Source organism: Myxine glutinosa, chromosome 4 (genome assembly GCF_964187855.1).
Source record: "Myxine glutinosa chromosome 4, kmMyxGlut1.1, whole genome shotgun sequence".
In the NCBI taxonomy this organism is placed as follows: domain Eukaryota; kingdom Metazoa; phylum Chordata; class Myxini; order Myxiniformes; family Myxinidae; genus Myxine; species Myxine glutinosa.
In genome coordinates, this window is record NC_136264.1 from 55,841,856 (window position 1) to 55,864,532 (window position 22,677).

The following is a 22,677-nucleotide window of genomic DNA, read 5'->3' on the forward strand; positions in this document are numbered from 1 at the left end:
CCATCTCCCATCCCTTTCAAATCCCCCCCTTGTCCCTTCCCTCCTAAACTCCCCCCTAGCCCCTCCCCTTCAAATCTCCCCACCCTCATTTCTTCTCCATTTCCCCCCTCTCACCCCTCCTCCTCAATGCGTCCCCCCCGCTTCTTCCCCCTTCCAACTCTCACCTCCATCTCCCCCAACCTTCTGCCTCGCTCTTCCCCCTCTTCAAATAACACCTCACTGTGCCTCACCCAATCACCATCAAACCTTTTGTCCGCCCCATCCTTCCCTTTCTCCTTGCTATTCTGAAATCTCTGACACAGTCAACAGCTCTCCCTCCCGCTTCCTCCTCTTCCACATCTTACCCTACCCCTCCCCCCCACCTGTTCTGTCTCCGATGCTCCCCCTTCCTCTTCATTAACGGCATGGACCTCAAACATCCGGTATGGACCTCAAACATCCGGGGCCTTCGCTCAGACTTGACTGATCTCTCCATACAGGTTGCTTCTGACAAACCAGACTTAATCTGTTTAACAGAAACTTTCCTCCTTCTTGATGTCTCTGATTCCTTAATATCTCTCCCGGGTTACTCCCTCCTCCAGTATGATAGACCTGAGCCACGTCCTGGAGATGGGGTTGCTATCTTTATCAAAAACTCTCTTCCTCACTCGCCCTGCACTGCCCTCTCTCCACCTCACCCACAGGAATACCTCTGGCTACTGCTTCCCCTCTGCTCCCACCTTTTGTTCATATGTGTGTTGTACCGTCCACCAAACAGTGATGACTCCATCTACATCTCGCTGTCTGATAATATGGACCAACTTCTATCGACTCATTCCAACTCTTGCTTCCTCAAATGTGGTGATTTCAATTGTCACCATGCCAGTTCGCTGGGTGTGGGTACCTCTCTCACCAGCCATGGCTCCTCAGCAAAGGACTTCTGCGACTCACTGGGACTGACACAATCTGTCAATTTCCTGACCCGGATCTCAGTCAACAGAGCATCTTCTCTTCTAGACATGGTTATGACTAACTTCCCTGCAAATGTCTCCTGCTCTTCTTCTGCTTCAATCGGCTCATCTGATCATGTGCTTGTTAAAGTGGACATCTCTCTGACCATTCTCAGAGAGCCTCCTCAGCGTCGACGAGTCTGGCATTTCACTCAGGCCAACTGGCACTGTCTTCAAGCAGCCATCAATCATCTGGACTGGTCTCCCATCTCGACCGCCTCTGACATCAACTCATCCTGGGAATTCTTCCAAAGTAAATTGCTCTCTCTCATGCACAGATTTATCCCATCTCGTCTTCAGTTGTTATTCCCTTCCTCCCGTCCATGGTACACGGAATCTTGTGGTGAGGCTGTTGCCCAGAAACAACTTGCCTTTGTCTCCTGGAAAGAAAATCCAACGGAAGGAAATCTCATTTCCTTTCACAAAGCCCGAAACAAGTGTGTGTCCACCCTCAGTGAGCCAGGAAACAATATCTCTCCGTTCTCAAGACCGAACTCTCTTATCTGTCCCCCTCTTCCAAATCCTGATGGCATCTGGTCAAATCTGTTTCTGGTGTTTGTTCCCCCTCCATCCCCTCCTTTACTTCAAACGGCGACACAGCTGACACTTCATGTGAAAAAGCTGAATGCCGCAACTATGTGTTTGCCTCTAAATCTTGTGTCCCAAACTCATCCCTCTCTGTACCCACCGTACCCAGTCATACACAGCTGCTCCTGGACTCTGTGTCCTTTCCTCCTGACAAGGTGGAAAAGTTTCTGCCAACCTTCGACTCTGATTCTGCAACTGGACCTGACGGCATCAGCCTAAGGGTCCTAAAATCCTGCTCTGCCGCTTTATCTCACCCTCTCTCTGTTCTTTTCACCCTCTCTTTTGCTCAAGGTCATCTGCCATCTGCTTGGAAATCAGCCAACATCACCGCTTTACACAAAAAAGGTGCGAAAACAGATCCTTGCAACTACAGACCAATCAGCCTTCTCCCAATTATAAGCAAAGTCATGGAATCCATCATTGCTTCGGAAATGAAATCTTTCCTCTTCTCCAATGGCTTGATCTCTGATCATCAATTTGGATTCAGATCAGGTCACGCTACTCTGGGCATGCTGCTTCTGCTGTCTCAACAATGGATGGAGGTCCTCAATGCCAAAGAGGAAATTAGAGCTTTGACATATCACATATTTCATATCCCTTGACATATCACATGCCTTCGATACGGTCTGGCACCCCGCTCTGCTCACCAAACTCGCCTCCTTTGGTATCCATGGAAATCTCCACGCATGGCTGGCGGACTTCCTCTCTAGTCATAGTCAACGTGTGGCCCTGAATGGGTTTCTCTCATCTCCTCTTCCTGTTCAGGCTGGAGTTCCCCAAGGCAGTGTTCTGGGCCCTGTGCTTTTTCTGGTCTTCATCAATGATCTCTCTGACTCTCTTGAAAATCCTCTCTATCTCTTTGCTGATGACTCCACCCTCTGCAGCTCCATTCCTCATCGGCAGTCTGCAGCCTCCTCACTCGCTGCAGACCTGGACAAAATCACAGACGGGGCAAACAAGTGGAACATGTCTTTCAATCCTGACAAATCTCACACTCTTAAGATGTCTCTCCGAAAAGATCGACTGGACAACCCTCCCATCTACTTTCTGAATAATCCTCTCCAAGAAGTTCTGTCGCTCAAGCTTTTGGGTCTCACTATCTGCCATGATCTTTCTTGGGAAAACCACATTTCCAAGCTGGCCTCCAAAGCCAGTCACCGACTGGGCATCCTCCGTCATGCGAAGTCCTTCCTAGGCACACCTGAGCTCCTCACCACATACAAGGCTTTCATCTGCAGCTCAATGGAATACTGTTCTCCCCTATGGGCTGGTGCTCCTGCCTCACACCTGGCTCGGCTTCACGCTGTTGAATCCAAAGCTTTCAGAATCATTGGAATCTCCCACGATGAAGCTATCTCTGAGGGCCTTTCACTCACTCACCGCAGGCAGGTAGGTGGTCTTTCTGTCTTCTACCGACTCCTCTCCGGCCTTGCTCCCCCAGCTCTCTCTGTGCTCTGTCCCCCAAATATTCCTGCAGGTCGCACAAGACCTGCCAGCCACCCTCTGATGGTTAAACTGCCGAAATCTCGCCTCTCTGCTCACCTTCACTCTTTCATTCCTCTTTTCTCCCGCCTCTGGAACAAACTCCCACACTCACTTCAATCACACTCCTCCCTCCAGGTCTTTAAAACAGCTGTTCACCACCATCTCTTATCTTCCCCCATCCAAAACCTTGATCTTTTCTACCCCCACTAATTCACCCCAGATCCACCTTGTTTGAAATTCCAACTTCTTTCCTGGAAGTCCTGGCAGTGTCCATATGTTTTACACCTCTCCCACCCCCCCCCCTTCCCATGCCTCCTCCCCAAAGCCCTCTCCCTCCCACAGTTCTCTCGATGTCTCCATGTCTCTCGGTCCCTGCTCTCAAATGTTGTGTTTGTGTCCTTCGCCCTCTCTCCCCATATTGTCTACCGCTCCCGATGTTATTTGTTTTATGTGTCTGTTTGTCTTTCTGTGTGATTAATGTTCGCTCTTTCACGAGCCTCGATCTTGTATACAAAAAAAGAAGAAAAAAAAAGGTGGGAGTGCATCAGGGGTCGGTACTAAGTCCACTACTATTTGTAGCTGTGATGGAGGTGCTGGCTCAGAACGTAAAGGAGGGTTTGCCGTGGGAGTTGTTGTATGCAGATGATCTAGTGTTGATTGCGGAAAGTATGGATGGACTGAAGGAAAAGATGAACACGTGGAAGGAATGTATGGAGACAAAAGGTCTGAAGGTGAATATCGGAAAGACGAAGGTGATGGCAAGTGGTAAAGCATATGGTGAGGTGGAAAGAACTGGGAAGTGGCCCTGTGCTGTGTGTAGGAAGGGTGTCGGAGTGAACTCCATTCAATGTACAATGTGCGCTGAGTGGGTTCATCAAAAATGTAGTGGTCTGAGAGGGTCATTAAGCAGTGCGGCAGCTACATTCAAGTGTAAGTTGTGCACAGAGGGAGCTGCAGATGGAGGAGATGTTGAGTTGGATCTTCGAGACGGCGTAAAGCTGGAAGGTGTGAAAACATTTTGCTACCTCGGAGACATGCTGAATGGAGAAGGTGGATCAGACTCGGCAACGGTTGCTCGAGTGAGATGTGCATGGAAGAAGTTTCGGGAATTGAGTGGCGTGCTGATGATGAGGGGAGTGTCGTTGAAGCTGAAGGGAAAGGTGTATGCTGCATGTGTGAGAAGTGTTATGATTTATGGGAGCGAGACATGGGTAATGAACGTAGAGCAGCAACGAAGGTTGGAAAGGGTGGAAATGCGAATGGTTCGACGGATGTGCGGAGTATCGTTGAGAGAGAGGATGACAAATGATGAATTGCGAAAGATGATGGTAATAGAGCCTGTGATTGATGCTGTGAAGAGGAACAGGTTGAGATGGTTTGGTCATGTGTTGAGGAAGGATGAAAGTGACTGGTTGAGAAGAGTGATGGAAATGAATGTAGAAGGAAGTAGAAGACGGGGAAGACCGAGAAAGACTTGGCTGAAGATGGTGGAAGAAGAAATGCGGGCAAGGGGGTTAACAAGGAGAGATGCAGAAAATAGGGCAAAATGGAGAAGATCGTCATGGGGACCGCAAGGCTAACCCCCGCTCTAGCAGGGAAAATGGCCTTCAAAATGCATGTTGTTGTTGTTGTATCCAAATCCATATTCAGATCTTCACCAGAATCGAATCGTCCTTGTCAGACACCCAACCGGTCGACCAGGTTTCATCCAAATCCGTCCACAACTTTTTGAGATATCCTGCTATGTATCGTTTTCGGCCCTATATCCCAATGGTGAAGAATCACCTTAAAAATTTTGAGTCGCTGGATCCGAATTCGGATCTTCTCCAAAATCTAATCATTTCGTCGTTGTCACATACGCTACATCTCTGCCCAATGTCTTCTGAATCCGTCCATAACTTTGAGATATTTTGTTCACAAACGGACAGACAGACAGGGGTGAAAACATAACCTCCATCCACCTTTGGTAGCAGAGGTAAAAATGCCATGTTTTGATTCCTTATTATTGGTTATCTGCATGTTACATATGCAAAAGTAGCAGAATATTGGAACATATTGTGGGCGTGGCCCGGATAACTCTGAAAGCCAGTGCGTCTATCAGCATACTTTGGAGGCCATCTGCAACAACACAGGTATTTGCGCCCAAGGTCTGTTTACCTTGCCTGTGTGATGAATGAAGCATTTGGGGAACTGCGCCAGTAGCTGTGTAACAGATATGAATTTGCCGAGCTAACCAGCGTTACACGTCACTCCCTATCATCTATCTGATTAATTAATCACTCGGGCCACTTGCAACAGAAGTGCTATCTCAGATCAAACCCGAGCAGAGTAAGTCAAGACACCATATCGACTCTCTCAGGAATGTATTACACAAGCAAGAAAATGGCGGGAGAAATGGCAGTTTGGGAAATTCAAATGGGGAAATGGCAGGGAAAATCAGGAAAGGCAATTCAAGCAATATTCACAAATATACAAGCATGTACAGTGAATTCAGAAAGTATTCAGACCCCTTCACTTTTTTCACATTTTGTTATGTACCACGCCTTTTGCTGAAATCGTTTAAATTCATTTTTTCCCTCATCAATCTACACTCAATACCCCATAATGACAAAGAGAAAACAGGATTTTAGAAAGTTTTGCAAATTTATTAAAAAGAAAAAACTGAAATATCACATTGACATAAGTATTCATACCCTTTGCTATGACGCTTGAAATTTAGCTCAGGTGCCTCCCATTTCTCTTGATCATCTTTGAGATGTTTCTACACCTTGAATGGAGTCCACCTATGGTAAATTCAATTGATTGGACACGATTTGGAAAGGCACACACCTGTCTATATAAGGTCTCACAGCTGGTAATGCATATCAGAGCAAAAACCAAGCCATGAGGTCGAAGGAACTGCCTGCAGAGCTCAGAACAGGATTGTGTCGAGGCACAGATCTGGGGAAGCCAACAAAATCTCTGCTGCATTGAAGGTTCCCAAGAGCACAGTGGCCTCAATAATTCTTAAATGGAAGAAGTTTGGAACAACCAGGACTGTTCCTAGAGCTGGCCGCCTGGCCAAACTGAGCAATCGGGGGAGAAGGGCCTTGGTAAGAGAGGTGACCAAGAACCCGATTGTCACTCTGGCTGAGCTCCAGAGATCCTGTGTGGAGATGGGAGAAACTTCCAGAAGGACAACCATCACTGCAACACTCAAGCGATCTGGGCTTTATGGCAGAGTGGCCAGACGGAAGCCTCTCGTCAGTGAAAGACACATGAAAGCCCGCTTGGAGTTTGCAAAAAAGCACCTAAAGGACTCTCATACTGTGAGAAACAAGATTCTGTGGTCTGATGAAACCAAGATTGAACTGATTGGCTTCCATCTGGGGACAGAGCCCAGAGAGAGCTGGGGGAGCAAGTATGGAGAGGAGTCGGTAGAAGACAGAAAGACCACCAACCTGCCTGCGGTAAATAAGTGAAAGGCCCTCGGAGTTAGCTTCATTGCGGGAGATTCAATGATTCTGAATGCTTTGGTTTCAACAGCGTGAAGCCGAGCTAGTTGAAAGGCAGGAGTACCGGCCCAGAGGGGAGAACAGTATTCCATTGAGCTGTGGATGAAAGCCTTGTATGTGGTGAGGAGCTCAGGTGTGCCAAGGAAGGACTTCGCACGATGGAGGATGCCCAGTCAGCGACTGGCTTTGGAGGCCAGATTTGAAATGTGGTTTTCCCAGGAAAGATCATGGCAGATCGTGAGGCCCAAAAGCTTGAGTGACAGAACTTCTTGGAGAGGATTATTCAGAAAGTGGATGGGAGGGTTGTCCAGTCGGTCTTTTCAGAGAGATAGAGTCAGAGTGTGAGATTTGTCAGGATTGAAAGACATGTTCCACTTGTTTTGACCAGTCTGTGATTTTGTCCAGGTCTGCAAAGAGTGAGGAGGCTGCAGACTGCCGATCTGAGGGATGAGGAATTGGAGCGGCAGAGAGTGGAGTCATCAGCAAAGAGATAGAGAGGATTTTCAAGAGAGTCAGAAAGATCATTGATGAAGACCAGAAAAAGCACAAGGCCCAGAACACTGCCTTGGGGAACTCCAGTCTGAACAAGAAGGGGAGATGAGAGAAACCCATTCAGGGTCAGACGTTGACTACGACTACAGAGGCAGTCCATCAGCCAGGCATGGACATTTCCATGGATACCAGAGGAGGAGAGTTTGGTGAGCAGAGCGGGGTGCCAGACCGTATCGAAGGCACGTGATATGTCAAGGGAGACGGCTCTAATTTCCAGTTTGGCATTGAGGACCTCCATCCATTGTTGAGACAGCAGAAGCAGCATGTCCAGAGTAGAATGACCTGGTCTGAAACCAAATTGATGATCAGAGATCAAGCCATTGGAGAAGAGGGAAGATTTCATATCCGAAGCAATAATGGATTCCATGACTTTGCTGATAATTGGGAGAAGGCTGATTGGTCTGTAGTTGCATCTGTTTTTGCACCTTTTTGTGTAAAGTGGTGATGTTAGCTGATTTCCAAGCTGATGGCAGATGACCTTGAGCAAAAGAGAGGGTGAAGAGAACAGACAGAAGGAGTGAAAGAGTGGCAGAGCAGGATTTTAGGACCCGTGGGCTGATGCCGTCAGGTCCAGTTGCAGAATCAGAGTCGAGGGTTGACAGAAACTTTTGCACCTTGTCAGGAGGAAAGGAGACAGAGTCCAGGAGCAGCTGGGTACGGTGGGTACAGAGAGGGATGGATTTGGGCCACAAGATTTCGAGGCAAACACAGAGTTGAGGCATTCAGCTTTTTCACGTGCAGAGTCAGCTGTGTAGCGGTTTGAGGTAAGGGAGGGAATGGAGGGGGAACAAACACCTGAAACAGATTTGACCAGATGCCACGAGGATTTGGAAGAGGGAGACAGATTTGAGAGTGGAGAGATATTGTTTCCTGGCTCTCCTGAGGGTGGACACACACTTGTTTCAGGCTTTGTGAAAGGAAAAGAGATTTCCTTCCGTTGGATTTGCTTTCCAGGAGGCGAAGGCAAGTTGTTTCTGGGCAACAGCCTCACCACAAGATTCTGTGTGCCATGGACGCAAGGAAGGGTATGACAACTGAAGACGAGATGGGATAAATCTGTGCGTGAGAGAGACCAATTTACTTTGGAAGAATTCCCTGGATGAGTTGATGTCAGAGGCGGTAGAGATGGGAGACCAGTCCAGATGATTCATGGCTGCTTGTCGACCGTGCCAGTTGGCCTGAGTGAAATGCCAGACTCGTCGGCGCTGAGGAGGCTCTCTGAGAATGGTCAGAGAGATGTCCACTTTAACAAGCACATGATCAGATGAGCCGATTGGAGCAGAAGAAGAGCAGCAGACATTTGCAGGGAAGTTAGTCAAAATCAAGTCTAGAAGAGAAGATGCTCTGTTGACTGAGATCCGGGTCAGGAAATTGACAGATTGTGTCAGTCCCAGTGAGTCGCAGAAGTCCTTTGCTGAGGACCCATGGCTGGTGAGAGAGGTACCCACACCCAGCGAACTGGCATGGTGACAATTGAAATCACCACATTTGAGGAAGCAAGAGTTGGGATGAGTCGATAGAAGTTGGTCCATATTATCAGACAGCGAGATGTGGATGGAGTCATCACTGTTTGGTGGACGGTACAACACACATATGAACCAAAGGTGGGAGCAGAGGGGAAGCAGTAGCCAGAGGTATTCCTGTGGGTGAGGTGGAGAGAGGGCAGTGCAGGGCGAGTGAGGAAGAGAGTTTTTGATAAAGATAGCAACCCCATCTCCAGGACGTGGCTCAGGTCTATCATACTGGAGGAGGGAGTAACCCGGGAGAGATATTAAGGAATCAGAGACATGAAGAAGGAGGAAAGTTTCTGTTAAGCAGATTAAGTCTGGTTTGTCAGAAGCAACCTGTATGGAGAGATCAGTCAAGTCTGAGCGAAGGCCCCGGATGTTTGAGGTCCATACCGGATGTTTGAGGTCCATACCATTGATGAAGAGGAAGGGGGAGCATCGGAGACAGAACAGGTGGGGGGGAGGGGTAGGGTAAGATGTGGAAGAGGAGGAAGAGGGAGGGAGAGCTGTTGACTGTGTCAGAGATTTCAGAATAGCAAGGAGAAAGGGAAGGATGGGGCAGACAAAAGGTTTGACGGTGATTGGGTGAGGCACAGTGAGGTGTCCTTTGAGGGGGGGGGGCAGAGCGAGGCAGAAGGTTGGGGGAGATGGAGGTGAGAGTTGGAAGGGGGAAGAAGCGGGGAGGACGCTTTGAGGAGGAGGGGTGAGAGGGGGGAAATGGAGAATAAATGAGGGTGTGGAGATTTGAAGGTGAGGAGGGAGTTTGAGGGGAGGGGTTAGGGGGGAGTTTCAGAGGGAAGGGGCAAGGGGGGGATTTGAAAGGGATGGGGGAGATTTGGAGGTGAGGGGGGAGTTTAGGAGGGGAGGGGCAAGGGGGGAGATTTGAAAGGGACGGGTGATGGGGAAGATTTGGAGGGGAGGGGTGTGTTTGGATTCTGGAAAGTGTTGTACGATTAATGGGAAATTAACATTTATTGCAAAATGAGTTTCTTGTGACCTTCGAGTCAGAGATACGTTTGAGGACGCTGGAGGGGGGGGGGGTTTAGGGGGGGGGTGGAGTGCCGGTGAGTTTGGGGAATGTAGGAAAGAGGAACTGTAAGAGATGGAATTTTTTTGGGGAATGAATAGATTAAGTGAGCAAGTCGAAAGCAACCTTTTAAAGAAGAAGAAGAAAAAGGTGTTATAATATACGACAGAATATATCACTTCAGGGGAAAGTTTAAACATTTTAAAATTGAACAGTGAAAACTATCTGGGGAAATGGGGGTGAAACACGTGGTCGAAGAACGAACGAACGAATGAGAACAACGAATAAATGAATAAGAACAAAGAAGGAAATGTTTTTTTCTTTTTTTTGAGTTGAGATTTTAAACAAGAAAGTATGGGGTGAAAAGACTGGGAAAAACTGAGAACGAAAGTTATTGGACCACAATCGACTGCTGAGAGAAAAAGCCTCAAGGTAGGAAACAAGGTACTAGGTGGCACAAATTAACCGACGATTTTTTATGCAGGTATGAAAGATTAACACCGATAAATCTTCCTTGGGACACACTATAGGTACACACACCGAAAGAGAAATACAGTTTCGACAAAAATACAATTGTGAACAATTACTTAACTTCGAAAGCGTGGAGAGCGTGTGCAGCTTCGAAAAACCATGCCCTCGCTGACAAGATCTCGCGAGATCTATCTCTTAAGGGTCTCTTAAGGCGAGATCTCTTTAGGGTCTTTGATGTACACTACTCACAATAGGTTAGGGATATTGGCAGGTTCTTCGGTGTGGTTGATTTTGTGTATTAATTATGTTGAAAAAAGTTGTTGGTCCTAATTCTATGGTTATTAATGAGTATGAAAAAACACAGCATTCTTGATTTCAATACCATAACCCTAACCCCTATAAAAAAAAATAAACCCACTCCCACAATATCCCTAACTTATTGTGCGTAGTGTATTTTGGGTCTTCGTGGTCTTTGTTGAGTCTTGAGTCTTGAATCTTGAGTCATTGTTGTCTTTGTGGGTCTTTTAGATATTTTGGGTGTTTGGAGTCTTTTGAGTCTTTAAGGGTCTTTGATGTATTTTGGGTCTTTGGGGGGTATTTTGGGTCTTCTGGTTATTTTGGGTTCTCTGGGTCTTTTGAGTCTTTAAGGGTCTATGAGGATTTCCAGGTCTTCATGGTCTTTCTGGGTCTTGCTGTCTTAATTGTCTTGGGGGACTTAAAGGGTCTTCAAAGGTCTAAGGGATCTCAGCAGTTTGAAGAGTCAAAAGGTATATTCCAACACTGCGTAATTAATAGACTACAGAGTGGCCACAAAGTCCCTATGTATAATAGTGCGCTCTGTTACTTATTTGTTTTCCAGGTACGGCTTCCAGGGACAGCAATATCAGAAAAATTGTTAATTGGAAAAAATTGTTAGCTCAATATAGTTTGGCATTTTCTTTATGATGGAGTTAACTTGTTTTTTCTATTGTTATACTGACTTTTGCCATTTACTATTTTATTGTCTTTCAGTCGAAGAAAATGACTCCTTGGAACAAGGCCCCACAGTTCTGTTTCCAGATTTACACTCTAAATTAATTGAAGAGAAACCTGCGATCTCCCAATTCGACAAATTTTTGATGAAAACATTTAATGGCCACAAAGGTTTTCGAATCTACTCACGCAGTTGGGCGGGAAACCTTGGCAAGCCAAACAACAATCATGTTGTTTGTGATGTGCTGGTTCTTGTTGAGGGCCAATCTCTGCAATTGTTTACTGTTGTGAATGAAAGGAACAGCAATGTCAAAGTGTACTGCATGGAAACTGCTCATTCAATAAAAACTGCTATGGTGAAGAATGGGAAATATTCTAATGTTCTCTGCGTCATCCCCAAAATTTTTGCCCTTTCTGATCTTTCAACTGTCACTCTGGTTGATGAAAATCTGTACCCAGAAAGCTATTTGAAAATTGAGCAGAAGTACTTTTGGCATCTTCTCAAGAGCCTTGCAGTCAGTCTCCTTGTTTTTGAATCTATTTTGGGAGAACACGTCGGTGTGCAATATCTGAGTCTCTTGACATTGGAACAGTTCAATATCCTTCACAAACGTTTTTCTGTTGACAACGTCAAAAGTCTGTTTGTGCAAGGTCTTCCGGGCACTGGGAAAACTGTGCTTGCAAAAGAGCTCATCAAAAAGTTGAAGAATAAGGGCAACAGTTTTGAGGACATCCTTTACCTGTGTGAAAACCAGCCATTGCGAGATAAAATGAGGTACGTATAACTCGATTGTCTTGTAATGTTCTGATGCCAATATGTTGTGATGTCAATGTTTCTTAAAATCATTATTTGTTTTGAATTTTCTGAACATAACCACAATTTCCTAATATTGACCCATTGCCAAATCCTAGAGTGCGCTAGCACTCTATGTAGGGATGGCGTGGGAGAAATGTCGGTCCCATCTGCTACATACAAAACGAGAATTGGAGTATCTTCTTTAAAACGTCACTTAGTCTACATGTGAGAGTCGACCCGGTTTGTTCAGCTGATTGTTGAAGGCAGGGATCACTTTTCAGTACCATGGCAAAAGGAAACGAGAGCAAAAATCCAAAATTGTCGAAACCAGAAAATCTCATAATAATAATCTGCAGATGCCGTATTTCTGAGCTGCTGTTCTCATTGGCAATGACACTGGTACCATCCGAGTTTTACTTAGTGCAGCATCCTTTGCTATCATAGTTTTAATAGCTTGAAAGGATTCCCTGGAAAGCATGTAAAACTGCATTCCTTTGTAAAGGAATAGGAAGGGATCAGTGGGGTGGGTGAGACTATGACTGTCAATCAGCCTGATGGGGGTGGGGCCGCAAGACACATTTTCCTTAAGACCAATCAGACCGATTATGGGTCTGGTTAACGATGGAATATTATCAGGAAGTCGGTGACAGCAACAATCCACCCCACATATGTAACAACCCACGTATGTACATATTGCTGTAAAGTACGCACTATTTAGAATGTTAGATCGTCTGTTAAGTATTACAATGTGAGCACATTTATAAAGGTTGTATTACAACATTTGTAAATCAGTAGAAGAACATCTATATATATTTCTAAAAAAAATAAAGAAACAAGTAATAAAAACATTATAAACGAGAACAATTTGACTGCGTCACCAATATGCCTCCGCGTAGTCCCTGCTTGTGACAACGGGTAGATGCCCTTGTTGGCTGTCCTAAAAATAAACTAGTTTGATTTATAACCCTTCAGCTCTTCTCAAGTATCGTATTTTTACCAGACATGACAAGTTTCACATCGATCGGTGAAGCGGTTTGGAGAAGGTGGTTTTTTTAATGTTGGCTGCCTACAGGACAGCTTTCTTTCCTGATTCTTCTTTAGAATAAAATGTTTTGCATAACCAGTACAATATTAAATTTTTTGGTTTCATTTTGCTTGCATACACCTCGATTCCTGGATAAATTGGATACAAATTGTTTGAGTTATTGCAACTGTCGTCTGTTGTTTCACTGACGAGGTGTTGCACCATGGAGTAAGGCCATTGACCTGTTTGAGATTCGTTGGACTAGTTTGCTGTTCTCATCTGAGTAGTTGTATCATGATGCTTTCACTACAGCTTGAATCTCAAAATGTTGATTTTCCATTGTCTCGTTATATTATTTGCCTCTGTATGATGCATCTCATAACTGTTGCATGCGTCTTGGACAGGAAAAAAGACTTCCATTTGCCTTATTATTTTTTATTTTGTCCTTTCAGAGATGAGAACCTGTGCAGATGTGAAACAAGGTGTGCATTCATGAAAAACGAGTTTCCACATGTCAAGCACGTTGTGGTTGATGAAGCACAGAATTTCCGTCACGAAAATGGGGAAAATTGGTTTGAAAAAGTAAAAGAAATTCAAAAACAACAACAAAATGAAGAGCTCGGAGTTGTTTGGATCTTTTTTGATTTTTTTCAGAAGGCAGACTCTAAGGAAACAGGCCTGCCAGAACACCTTGATCCTATAGAGTCGCTGCACACAATTGTTAGGTGTGGCGAAGCTGTCAGTAAAATTGTGCAGGAATACTGTGAGAAAGCTCCCAAAGATAAGAGACAAGAGCGAGCTTTGGAAAACCTCAAGCTTCTCAAAACCTTTCCAGGTTATGTGAAGACTATTCCATGTGAATACAACAAATGCCTACAGGTTGTAGCTAAATTGATACTTGATCATCTTTACGAGGGATATAGTCCTCATCAAATTGCTGTGCTTTACAGCACAGAGGAAGTTGCTGACATGTTTCGTGAGGAGATTGTTTCTCAAGTAAAGCATGACGGGCGTTCAGTGAAAGCTACAGAGGCTCCAGGCATGAAAGGCTTTTTCGTTGTTGACAGTATTCGGCGCTTTTCTGGACTGGAGAGTGAGATCGTCATTGGAGTTGACCCTCGAACCAATGAGAGTTCATTCGAGAACAACATTAAACTCATGCTTGCTTCTCGAGCAGTAGCCAGACTGTACATTATTGAATAAAAGAAATAAAACAACCACCTTCAGAGGCAATTTTTCCCCACAAAGCGGGGGTTGGTCTTATTTGGGCACCGTGCCCACTTTTTGAAGCAATGTTTTATGGCCTCCCTGTTATGCCCTGTTAGGCCTTCCTGTTATGGCCTTCCTATCCATGTTATGCCCTTCCTGCCACCAACCCTGTGAGTCGCATCTTGTGACATGCAGGTAATTACCAGTGAACTGGAACACAATTTGTCGACCTCAGAAGGATGACAGGCTGAGTCAACCCCCTGCCCTCAAACCACTAAGCCAACACCAGGCTTCCACTGTACATTATTGAACACTAGGCATTTTTACCTGAGGCTTTCATGAATGATTTAATCTGAAGAAGGCATATTGTACTTTACTAACATTCTGCTCTATTTACTCTATAATTTGCCTGAGATCATCTTCCATTTGCTTGGAAGTCAGCTAACATTAGCCTTGTCAGCCATCCTTGCTGCTTATATACATTGGTTGCTAAAATCACTTCCGCTTTGCCACGAAGCTCAGTGTTGGATGCTTTTGTTTGCACTTCCGCTTAATTAAGATGAATGAAATGAAACATTTTGAAAATTTCGAATTATTCTCATTCAGATTTCAACATCGCTGTAAACTGATTTTTTCCCCCAATTGTTTGAGGCAGCATGTTACATTAAATTGGTATATCCCATTCTTGTACTCTGTATCATGTACTTAAGATGAAAATAAAATTGTATTTCTTGTGTATGATGAGGAAAAACTCTCTTTATATGATATTGCCACAAGCTGGTAAGGAAAACGCATGCATGATCCTCCATTGCTGAAGGAGACTTATTTCTGTATGGCATACAAGCTGGACTAGCACTATACCGGTTGGTCTTAGGCATAGTTTGAGGTAGATAATCAAGCCCGTGGTCTCGCTGCAAGGCCTCCATTTGCACCCGTTGGCCTGCTGTAAGTTGCGTTCTTTGGTTTTAATCTTCATACAATTTAATATTTATACAGGTGTCCCCCGCTTAACGAAGGGGTTGCTACCTTTATGACCCTACGTGATGCAAACTTCGTCATAGTCCAGACATAGCAAAAGTCCAGATTTCAATATTTGTGCTTCAAAAAAAGTGTTTTAGGCATTTCGTGTTAAGAGTCGGCAAACAAGTTGTTTTGGGTAATTTGAGGGTGCTGAATTCAAAAAAATTGTTTGCCAGGCTGAATTTTGGAATTTCGACTCTCAAATTCCAAAAAATCAAAATGGCCGCCATTTTTACCATATTTTGCACTATAGCTTGGCTTATATGTGTCACAGGAGGTTAGAAATTGTGACAATACCGATGTTTGTGATACTGAGGATTCCAGATATACTGTTACCTAAGTTACGACTAGTTTGGTTTGCGCGCAATCTTGATTTCCAAGATGGCCACCATAATTTAGTCCAATACAGTAATAAATGAGCCCAGCCTAAAGGAATAAGCAATAGAGGAAGTTGAAAAGTGCATGGTAATACACAGGTTTGTGATACCAAGGATTTCAATATGTTGTGTAAATTTAAGTTGTAACCAGTTTGGCCTGCTCGCCATTTTGAATTCCAAGATGGCCGTCATTTCTCGGCTTCTTCGTATTGAATGTAATCAGGCCAAATAGCAAAGAGACAGATTATCAAACATCTATACTGTAAATACATAATTGTCATACATGAATACACAACCAAACACATCCACACACCACACACCATCCATATCACCAGCCCTTCACCCCCCCCCTCCCCCCTTCCCCCCCTCTTCCCCACAGACCCCACACACACACACACACACACGTGTACAATATTACTTAATTTATGCTTAAGTTACTATTGATTATAATAGTTTAAAAATTGACATTACTAATTATGTGTTTGATAATTTTTGATTTTTTATAATACTAGGGCATGCCCGTACTATATATATGCCCGTACTATATATCTATCTAAAATTATATCCCCCCCCCCCTCTATTTACATGAAATGGTTTGGTTCATTCGCAACGCCAAAGCGAACGGCGAACGGCTTGCGAGTACAGTGACAATCCCCCCCCTCTATTTACATGAATGGTTTGGTCCATTCGCAACGACCACAGAACCCCCCCCTCATGCAATGGTTTGGTCCAAAGCGAACGGCTTCCGGAGTTTGGTAAAGCAATCGCCATCGCGTGCACAAACGCGCAGGAAAGCGAATGAATCGCAAATTCGTTTTTATTAGTGATACGAATTGAATTGGGAGAAATTGGGAGATGAATGAATTGGGAGAAATAATGCGCATAAGAAATCGAATTACGTACCGTAATGGCGGTCAGCTCGTAACGCGCTCAGCTCCGCTCGTCTCACATCGGCCACGCCTACGCAACAAAGCGTTCTGTGATTGGATGCCGGAAAGCGTGCTGCCGGACAGTCGTCACTGTCCGGAAGTTCGCAAATCGCAGTTAGGATGAATCGTTTTAATTTAATCGCAGTTTGAATTCGTTTTAAAACATAGTTTAACGGCAACATAGTTTTCCAACGTGAAATAAATGAATACGCTGTCAAATGTGCCGTCCGAGGCAGAGTCTGATCGCCACGTTCGGCACACGTGATAGCTCGCTGCTCTCTGATTGGTTGAAGCGTTTTTTGGACATATCTCGGTAAGTAATTGTCCGATTAATATGAAACCTTGAAAAGGCACATCCTCGGGTCCCCAGCAATATACCTGGCAAGTTTCAAGTATATCGGACCCGTGGTTGTCGAGAAACAGCGGTCACAGACACACAGACACACAGACACACAGACACACAGACACACAGACAGACACACAGAGATTGCTGGAATTATAGATAGATAAATAAAGGCGAGCGAAATCAATGGCTTGAATCTGTTTTTCCATCTGAATTATTGTGATGCTTGATAAATGAAGTTGATTTTAATTATGATACTGTTACTTTGTAAATAACATACAAGATGAAATATGAAATTCCAAGAATATTTAAAGAGAATTATAATTGGAGCAGTCTAACTTTGTTTTGTTTTTTTTTTGTTTGTTTTTTTTTGTATACTGAATCGAGGCTCGTGAAAGAGCTAACATTTACTTCACAAACAAATCAACCAGAATGAATGTTAATCAATATTTAACCACAAACTATTTTTCTTTCTATCACTACAGATATGTGACACCTCCGTGAGATCATGGATGCGTCAGTTAACTTGAAGAGATCCACCCCAGTTTCCCTCAATCTGTGCATAATATGTCAAGAAGAGAGACGAGACATCCTGTACGATGCATCAGAAAAAGGTCTGGGCACATTGTCGAAGATTACGCACGAACGACAAAAGTTACGAGATGTCAAGTGCAAGGACACGGTTGATAGACTCTTGAAGGTCCTGAATGAAGACTCCAAAAAGGAGATCCATTGGCACAAAACGTGCTATGCTACATACACAAGGAAAGAAAGACTTAGTAGACTTAAGAATGCATCCTTGAAAGAGAGTGGTCGCTATTCTTCTTCTGACTCTCCGTCAACATCAAGACCAGCAGAATCCCAGCCTTCCTGCCCAAATCGACGTAGTAGCGCGCAGCCCACCAATTGGGAATTATGCTTGATCTGCCAACAGAAAAAGGCCAAGCAGAAGTTAATTTCCATAACAACAGCCAATAAATATTGGAAGCTGCAAAGTTTGACCAATAAATGAGTGTTCGTGTTGCAGCTGTCAGTGACCTTATGCAGCAGAAGGAAAGTATCATCTCTCCTGCTAAGTTCAGTTTATCAGAAGGACATCCCAAACCAAAGAGAACTCTCAGCATACAGACATTGCGATGATTTGCCTATGCCATGAGCTGCAGTACTCTGCTGACCATGGCCATATATTAGAGCTAAGGGAAGTGTGGAACCGGTATTGTGCCAAAGAATCCAATTTGGATATTCCACCCTCATTTACCAGTCGAATGGGCACATTCAAGGATAAGTTGGCTCTTTAGATTTCAGAATTCTACGAGGTAATTGTACTCCATGACAATGCACCGAGTGAGCGACGTTCTGTTCTGGTTCCGCTGAAGTTTGGCCATATACCTGTCTCAAAGATGACACAAACAGATGAAGAAGCAGCAGCTACACTCACCATTCCTACCGACCAACCACAAGAAGAAGGTGAGTTCCTGTCCATGATCCACGTTGCCCTCAAGCTAAAAGTGACATCCTTTCACACCCAGCTTACGAAGGAGTTAATGTCAGTGAAGAGGAAGCCATTAAATGTGTATTGGAAAGTTTATACATGTTTCTTAACCTAATGATAGGTGGCCAGTGTCTACTGGAGCAAGATGCTGATGAGGACAGCAGTGATGGTGAAGATGAGTCCGTAAGACGCTGTCGTATACTTAGTCTCGCACAGGATTTGATCTATACAGTTAGTGGTGACAGGCACTTGACTCAAGCAGTCAAGTGAATAATGGTGGCCATCTTGGAATTCAAGATGGCAGATAAACCAAACCAGATACAACTTAGGTGACAACATATTTGGAATCCTTGGTATCACAAACATCGGTATTGCCACAATTTAAAAACTTCAATAATGCTTAGAAGCCGAGTTATAAGGCAAAAAAGGTGAAAAATGGTGGCCATTTTGTTTTGTTTTTCCAAATTTGAGGGTCTAAATCAAAATTCAGCCTGGAAAACAATTTTTTTGAATTCAGCACCCTCAAGTTATCGCAAAAAACTTGTTTGCCCACTTTTGACATGAAATGCCTACAACATTCAATTTTTTCTCAAATCTGGACCTGTCTATTATGCAGGAGCTCGTTATGCATTATTTCTAAATGGGAAAAATTACACTTCGTTTCCTAACCATCATTTTTCCATCTGAAAGCAAAGCCACATGGTTGGTATAACGATGGTTTTAGTTGCAAGTTACATTATAACATTATTATTAACCTAATAATAAAGACTAACAATAATAATAAAATTAATTTCGTTGTAACACTTGCCCATCCAAGAAGGCAACGGCAGCAAGTATTGGAGGAGATGGTTGTAATTAACCCTTTCATTCTGAAAGGTGAATTATTCACAATCCAACTCCAAAGTTAATTAAGCCATTGAAAAGTTAATCGTAGAAAAACAGTGTTTTTCAAATTTTCATCGCCACAGAAGTGACTGCATAATCAGCAGTCACAGACAGTGTAAAAGCTCCAATGTTGTAGCGAATAAAGCTCCTTCGTTAAGTGAAGAGGAGTAAATGAAACCATTCGTTGTGGCGAATCACCAGTCACAGACAGTGTAAAAGCTCCAATGTTGTTGCGAATAAAGCTCCTTCGTTAAGTGAAGAGGTGTAAATGAAACCATTCGTTGTGGCGAATCACCAGTCACAGACATTGTGAAAGCTCCTACGTTGTAGAGAATAAAGCTCCTTCGTTAAGTGAAGAGGAGTAAATGAAACCATTCGTTGTGGCGAATCACCAGTCACAGACAGTGTAAAAGCTCCAATGTTGTTGCGAATAAAGCTCCTTCGTTAAGTGAAGAGGTGTAAATGAAACCATTCGTTGTGGCGAATCACCAATCACAGACATTGTGAAAGCTCCTACGTTGTAGTGAATAAAGCTCCTTCGTTTACTGAAGAGGTGTAAATGAAACCATTCGTTGTGGCGAATCACCAGTCACAGACATTGTGAAAACTCCGACGTTGTAGCGAATAAAGCTCCTTCGTTAAGTGAAGAGGTGTAAATGAAACCATTCGTTGTGGCGAATCACCAGTCACAGACATTGTGAAAGCTCCTACATTGTAGAGAATAAAGCTCCTTCGTTAAGTGAAGAGGAGTAAATGAAACCATTCGTTGTGGCGAATCACCAGTCACAGACATTGTGAAAGCTCCTACGTTGTAGAGAATAAAGCTCCTTCGTTAAGTGAAGAGGAGTAAATGAAACCATTCGTTGTGGCGAATCACCAGTCACAGACAGTGTAAAAGCTCCAATGTTGTTGCGAATAAAGCTCCTTCGTTAAGTGAAGAGGTGTAAATGAAACCATTCGTTGTGGCGAATCACCAGTCACAGACATTGTGAAAGCTCCTACGTTGTAGCGAATAAAGCTCCTTCGTTTACTGAAGAGGTGTAAATGAAACCATTCGTTGTGGCGAATCACCAGTCACAGACATTGTGAAAACTCCGACGTTGTAGCGAATAAAGCTCCTTCGTTAAGTGAAGAGGTGTAAATGAAACCATTCGTTGTGGCGAATCACCAGTCACAGACAGTGTAAAAGCTCCAATGTTGTAGCGAATAAAGCTCCTTAAAGTGAAGAGGAGTAAATGAAACCATTCGTTGTGGCGAATCACCAGTCACAGACATTGTGAAAACTCCTACGTTGTAGCGAATAAAGCTCCTTCGTAAAGTGAAGAGGTGTAAATTAAACCATTCGTTGTGGCGAATCACCAGTCACAGACATTGTGAAAACTCCTACGTCGTAGCGAATAAAGCTCCTTCGTAAAGTGAAGAGGTGTAAATTAAACCATTCGCTGTAACAAATCACCAGTCACATACATTGTGAAAACTCCTACATTGTAGCGGATAAAGCTCCTTCGTTAGGTGTAGAGGCGTAAATGAAACCATTCGTTGTGGCGAATCACCAGTCACAGACATTGTGAAAACTCCTACGTTGTAGCGAATAAAGCTCCTTCGTAAAGTGAAGAGGCGTAAATGAAACCATTCGTTGCAGTGAACCACCAGTCACAGACATTGTGAAAGCTCCTACGTTGTAGCGAATAAAGCTCCTTCATTAAGTGAAGAGGAGTAAATTGAACCATTCGTTGCAGTGAATCAGCAGTCACAGACATTGTGAAAACTCCTACGTTGTAGCGAATAAAGCTCTTTCGTAAAGTGAAGAGGTGTAAATTAAACCCTTCGCTGTAACAAATCACCAGTCACAGACATTGTGAAAACTCCTACGTTGTAGCGGATAAAGCTCCTTCATTAAGTGAAGACGTGTAAATTAAACCATTCGCTGTCGCAAATCACCAGTCACAGACATTGTGAAAACTCCTACGTTGTAGCGGATAAAGCTCCTTCATAAAGTGAAGAGGTGTAAATTAAACCATTCGTTGTGGCGAATCACCAGTCACAGACATTGTGAAAACTCCTACGTTGTAGCGGATAAAGCTCCTTCGTAAAGTGAAGAGGTGTAAATGAAACCATTCGTTGCAGTGAATCACCAGTCACAGAGATTGTGAAAACTCCTACGTTGTAGCGAATAAAGCTCCTACGTTGTTGCTAATAAAGCTCCTTCATTAAGTGAAGAGAAGTAAATGAAACCATTCGTTGCAGTGAATCACCAGTCACAGACATTGTGAAAACTCCTACGTTGTAGCGAATAAAGCTCCTTCGTAAAGTGAAGAGGTGTAAATTAAACCATTCGCTATAGCAAATCACCAGTCACAGACATTGTGAAAGCTCCTACGTTGTAGCGAATAAAGCTCCTTCGTTAGGTGTAGAGGCGTAAATGAAACCATTCGTTGCAGTGAATCACCAGTCACAGACATTGTGAAAACTCCTACGTTGTAGCGAATAAAGCTCCTGAATGAAGCTCCTTCGTTAAGTGAAGAGGTGTAAATGAAACCAATCGCTGGAGCGAACCTTGCTCTGGGAACCTTCGTTAAGTGCGGGTTGTTGTGCTGTACATTTACCTGCACTGTGCTGTACAATTGGACACAGCATCGATGGGGTCATTGGACACAGGAAAGTTGTTTGTTGCCGTCATAAAATTCAATAAATTTGTACTTACATTGTTGTAGGATGACATCTCAACCACCAACCAATGATTATATTGTTAGGCGGTCGCCTTGGCCAATCGGCCTGGATCGAGGCCTTCACCTTCACTGTGACGTCAAAGGAAGAAAATATTCTGCTGTTTCAATGAGGTAAAAAAGAAATATGTAATAATCGATGTGGGAATGCCCTTTTGCTTTTACGAGTGGGAGGGGAGGACAGAGAATTAGGGTTGGGAGGATGGGAGGGAGAGCAAAGGTGCGACAGAATTGGTAAGGAGAGATTGAGGATTGGGAGAGGGTGGATTGAGGACTTTCAGTCAGGGGGCGGGGACGGTTAGAGTTTGGCCACAGTCGTGGCCATAAATACCAAAAATATTGGTACCCTTGCACTTTTTTCAAATAACTCACAATTTTCTCTGAAAACAAGTTGAAATTGACAAAAGTATTTGGTCTCCACAATTCTTTATTTCACTGTTAATATTACAGAACCTTTATTTTTGAGTCAGAACTTAATATATCTCTTATTATAAGAGAGCAAACGTATATGGTAATGCATGTCGTTATGTTTATTTGCGACGTAAACGACTTCTTCTTCTTCAAATAAAATTACCACCCTCTTAATTAACCCTCTTAATTGCGTTAAGACTGCGGAGACTCCGCAGACCTTTGACGGCCCTTTAATTCCACCAAGACCCTTCAGACCACCAAGACCCCTGAAGACCCAAAACACCCTGAAGACCCCGAAGACCCAAAACACCCCAAATACCCAAAATACCCTTCAAGGCCCTGAGGCTCATAAAGACCCTGAATACCCAAAAGTCCCCGA

General features: G+C 43.9%; 1 protein-coding gene across 2 annotated transcripts in view; it reads left to right on the forward strand.

The window, feature by feature from the left end:
- The window catches only part of LOC137415578 (schlafen family member 13-like), a 44,086-nt gene extending 29,235 nt beyond the window's left edge, over positions 1-14,851 (forward strand). For both annotated transcript variants that reach the window (XM_078775719.1, XM_078775720.1), the window contains exons 5-6: positions 11,126-11,861; positions 13,359-14,851. In XM_078775719.1, coding sequence (XP_078631845.1) covers positions 11,126-11,861; positions 13,359-14,109 — 1,487 coding nt within the window. In that variant the 3' untranslated portion in view covers positions 14,110-14,851. The remainder of the gene's footprint in view (positions 1-11,125; positions 11,862-13,358) is intronic.
- The last annotated feature ends 7,826 nt before the right edge of the window (positions 14,852-22,677 follow it).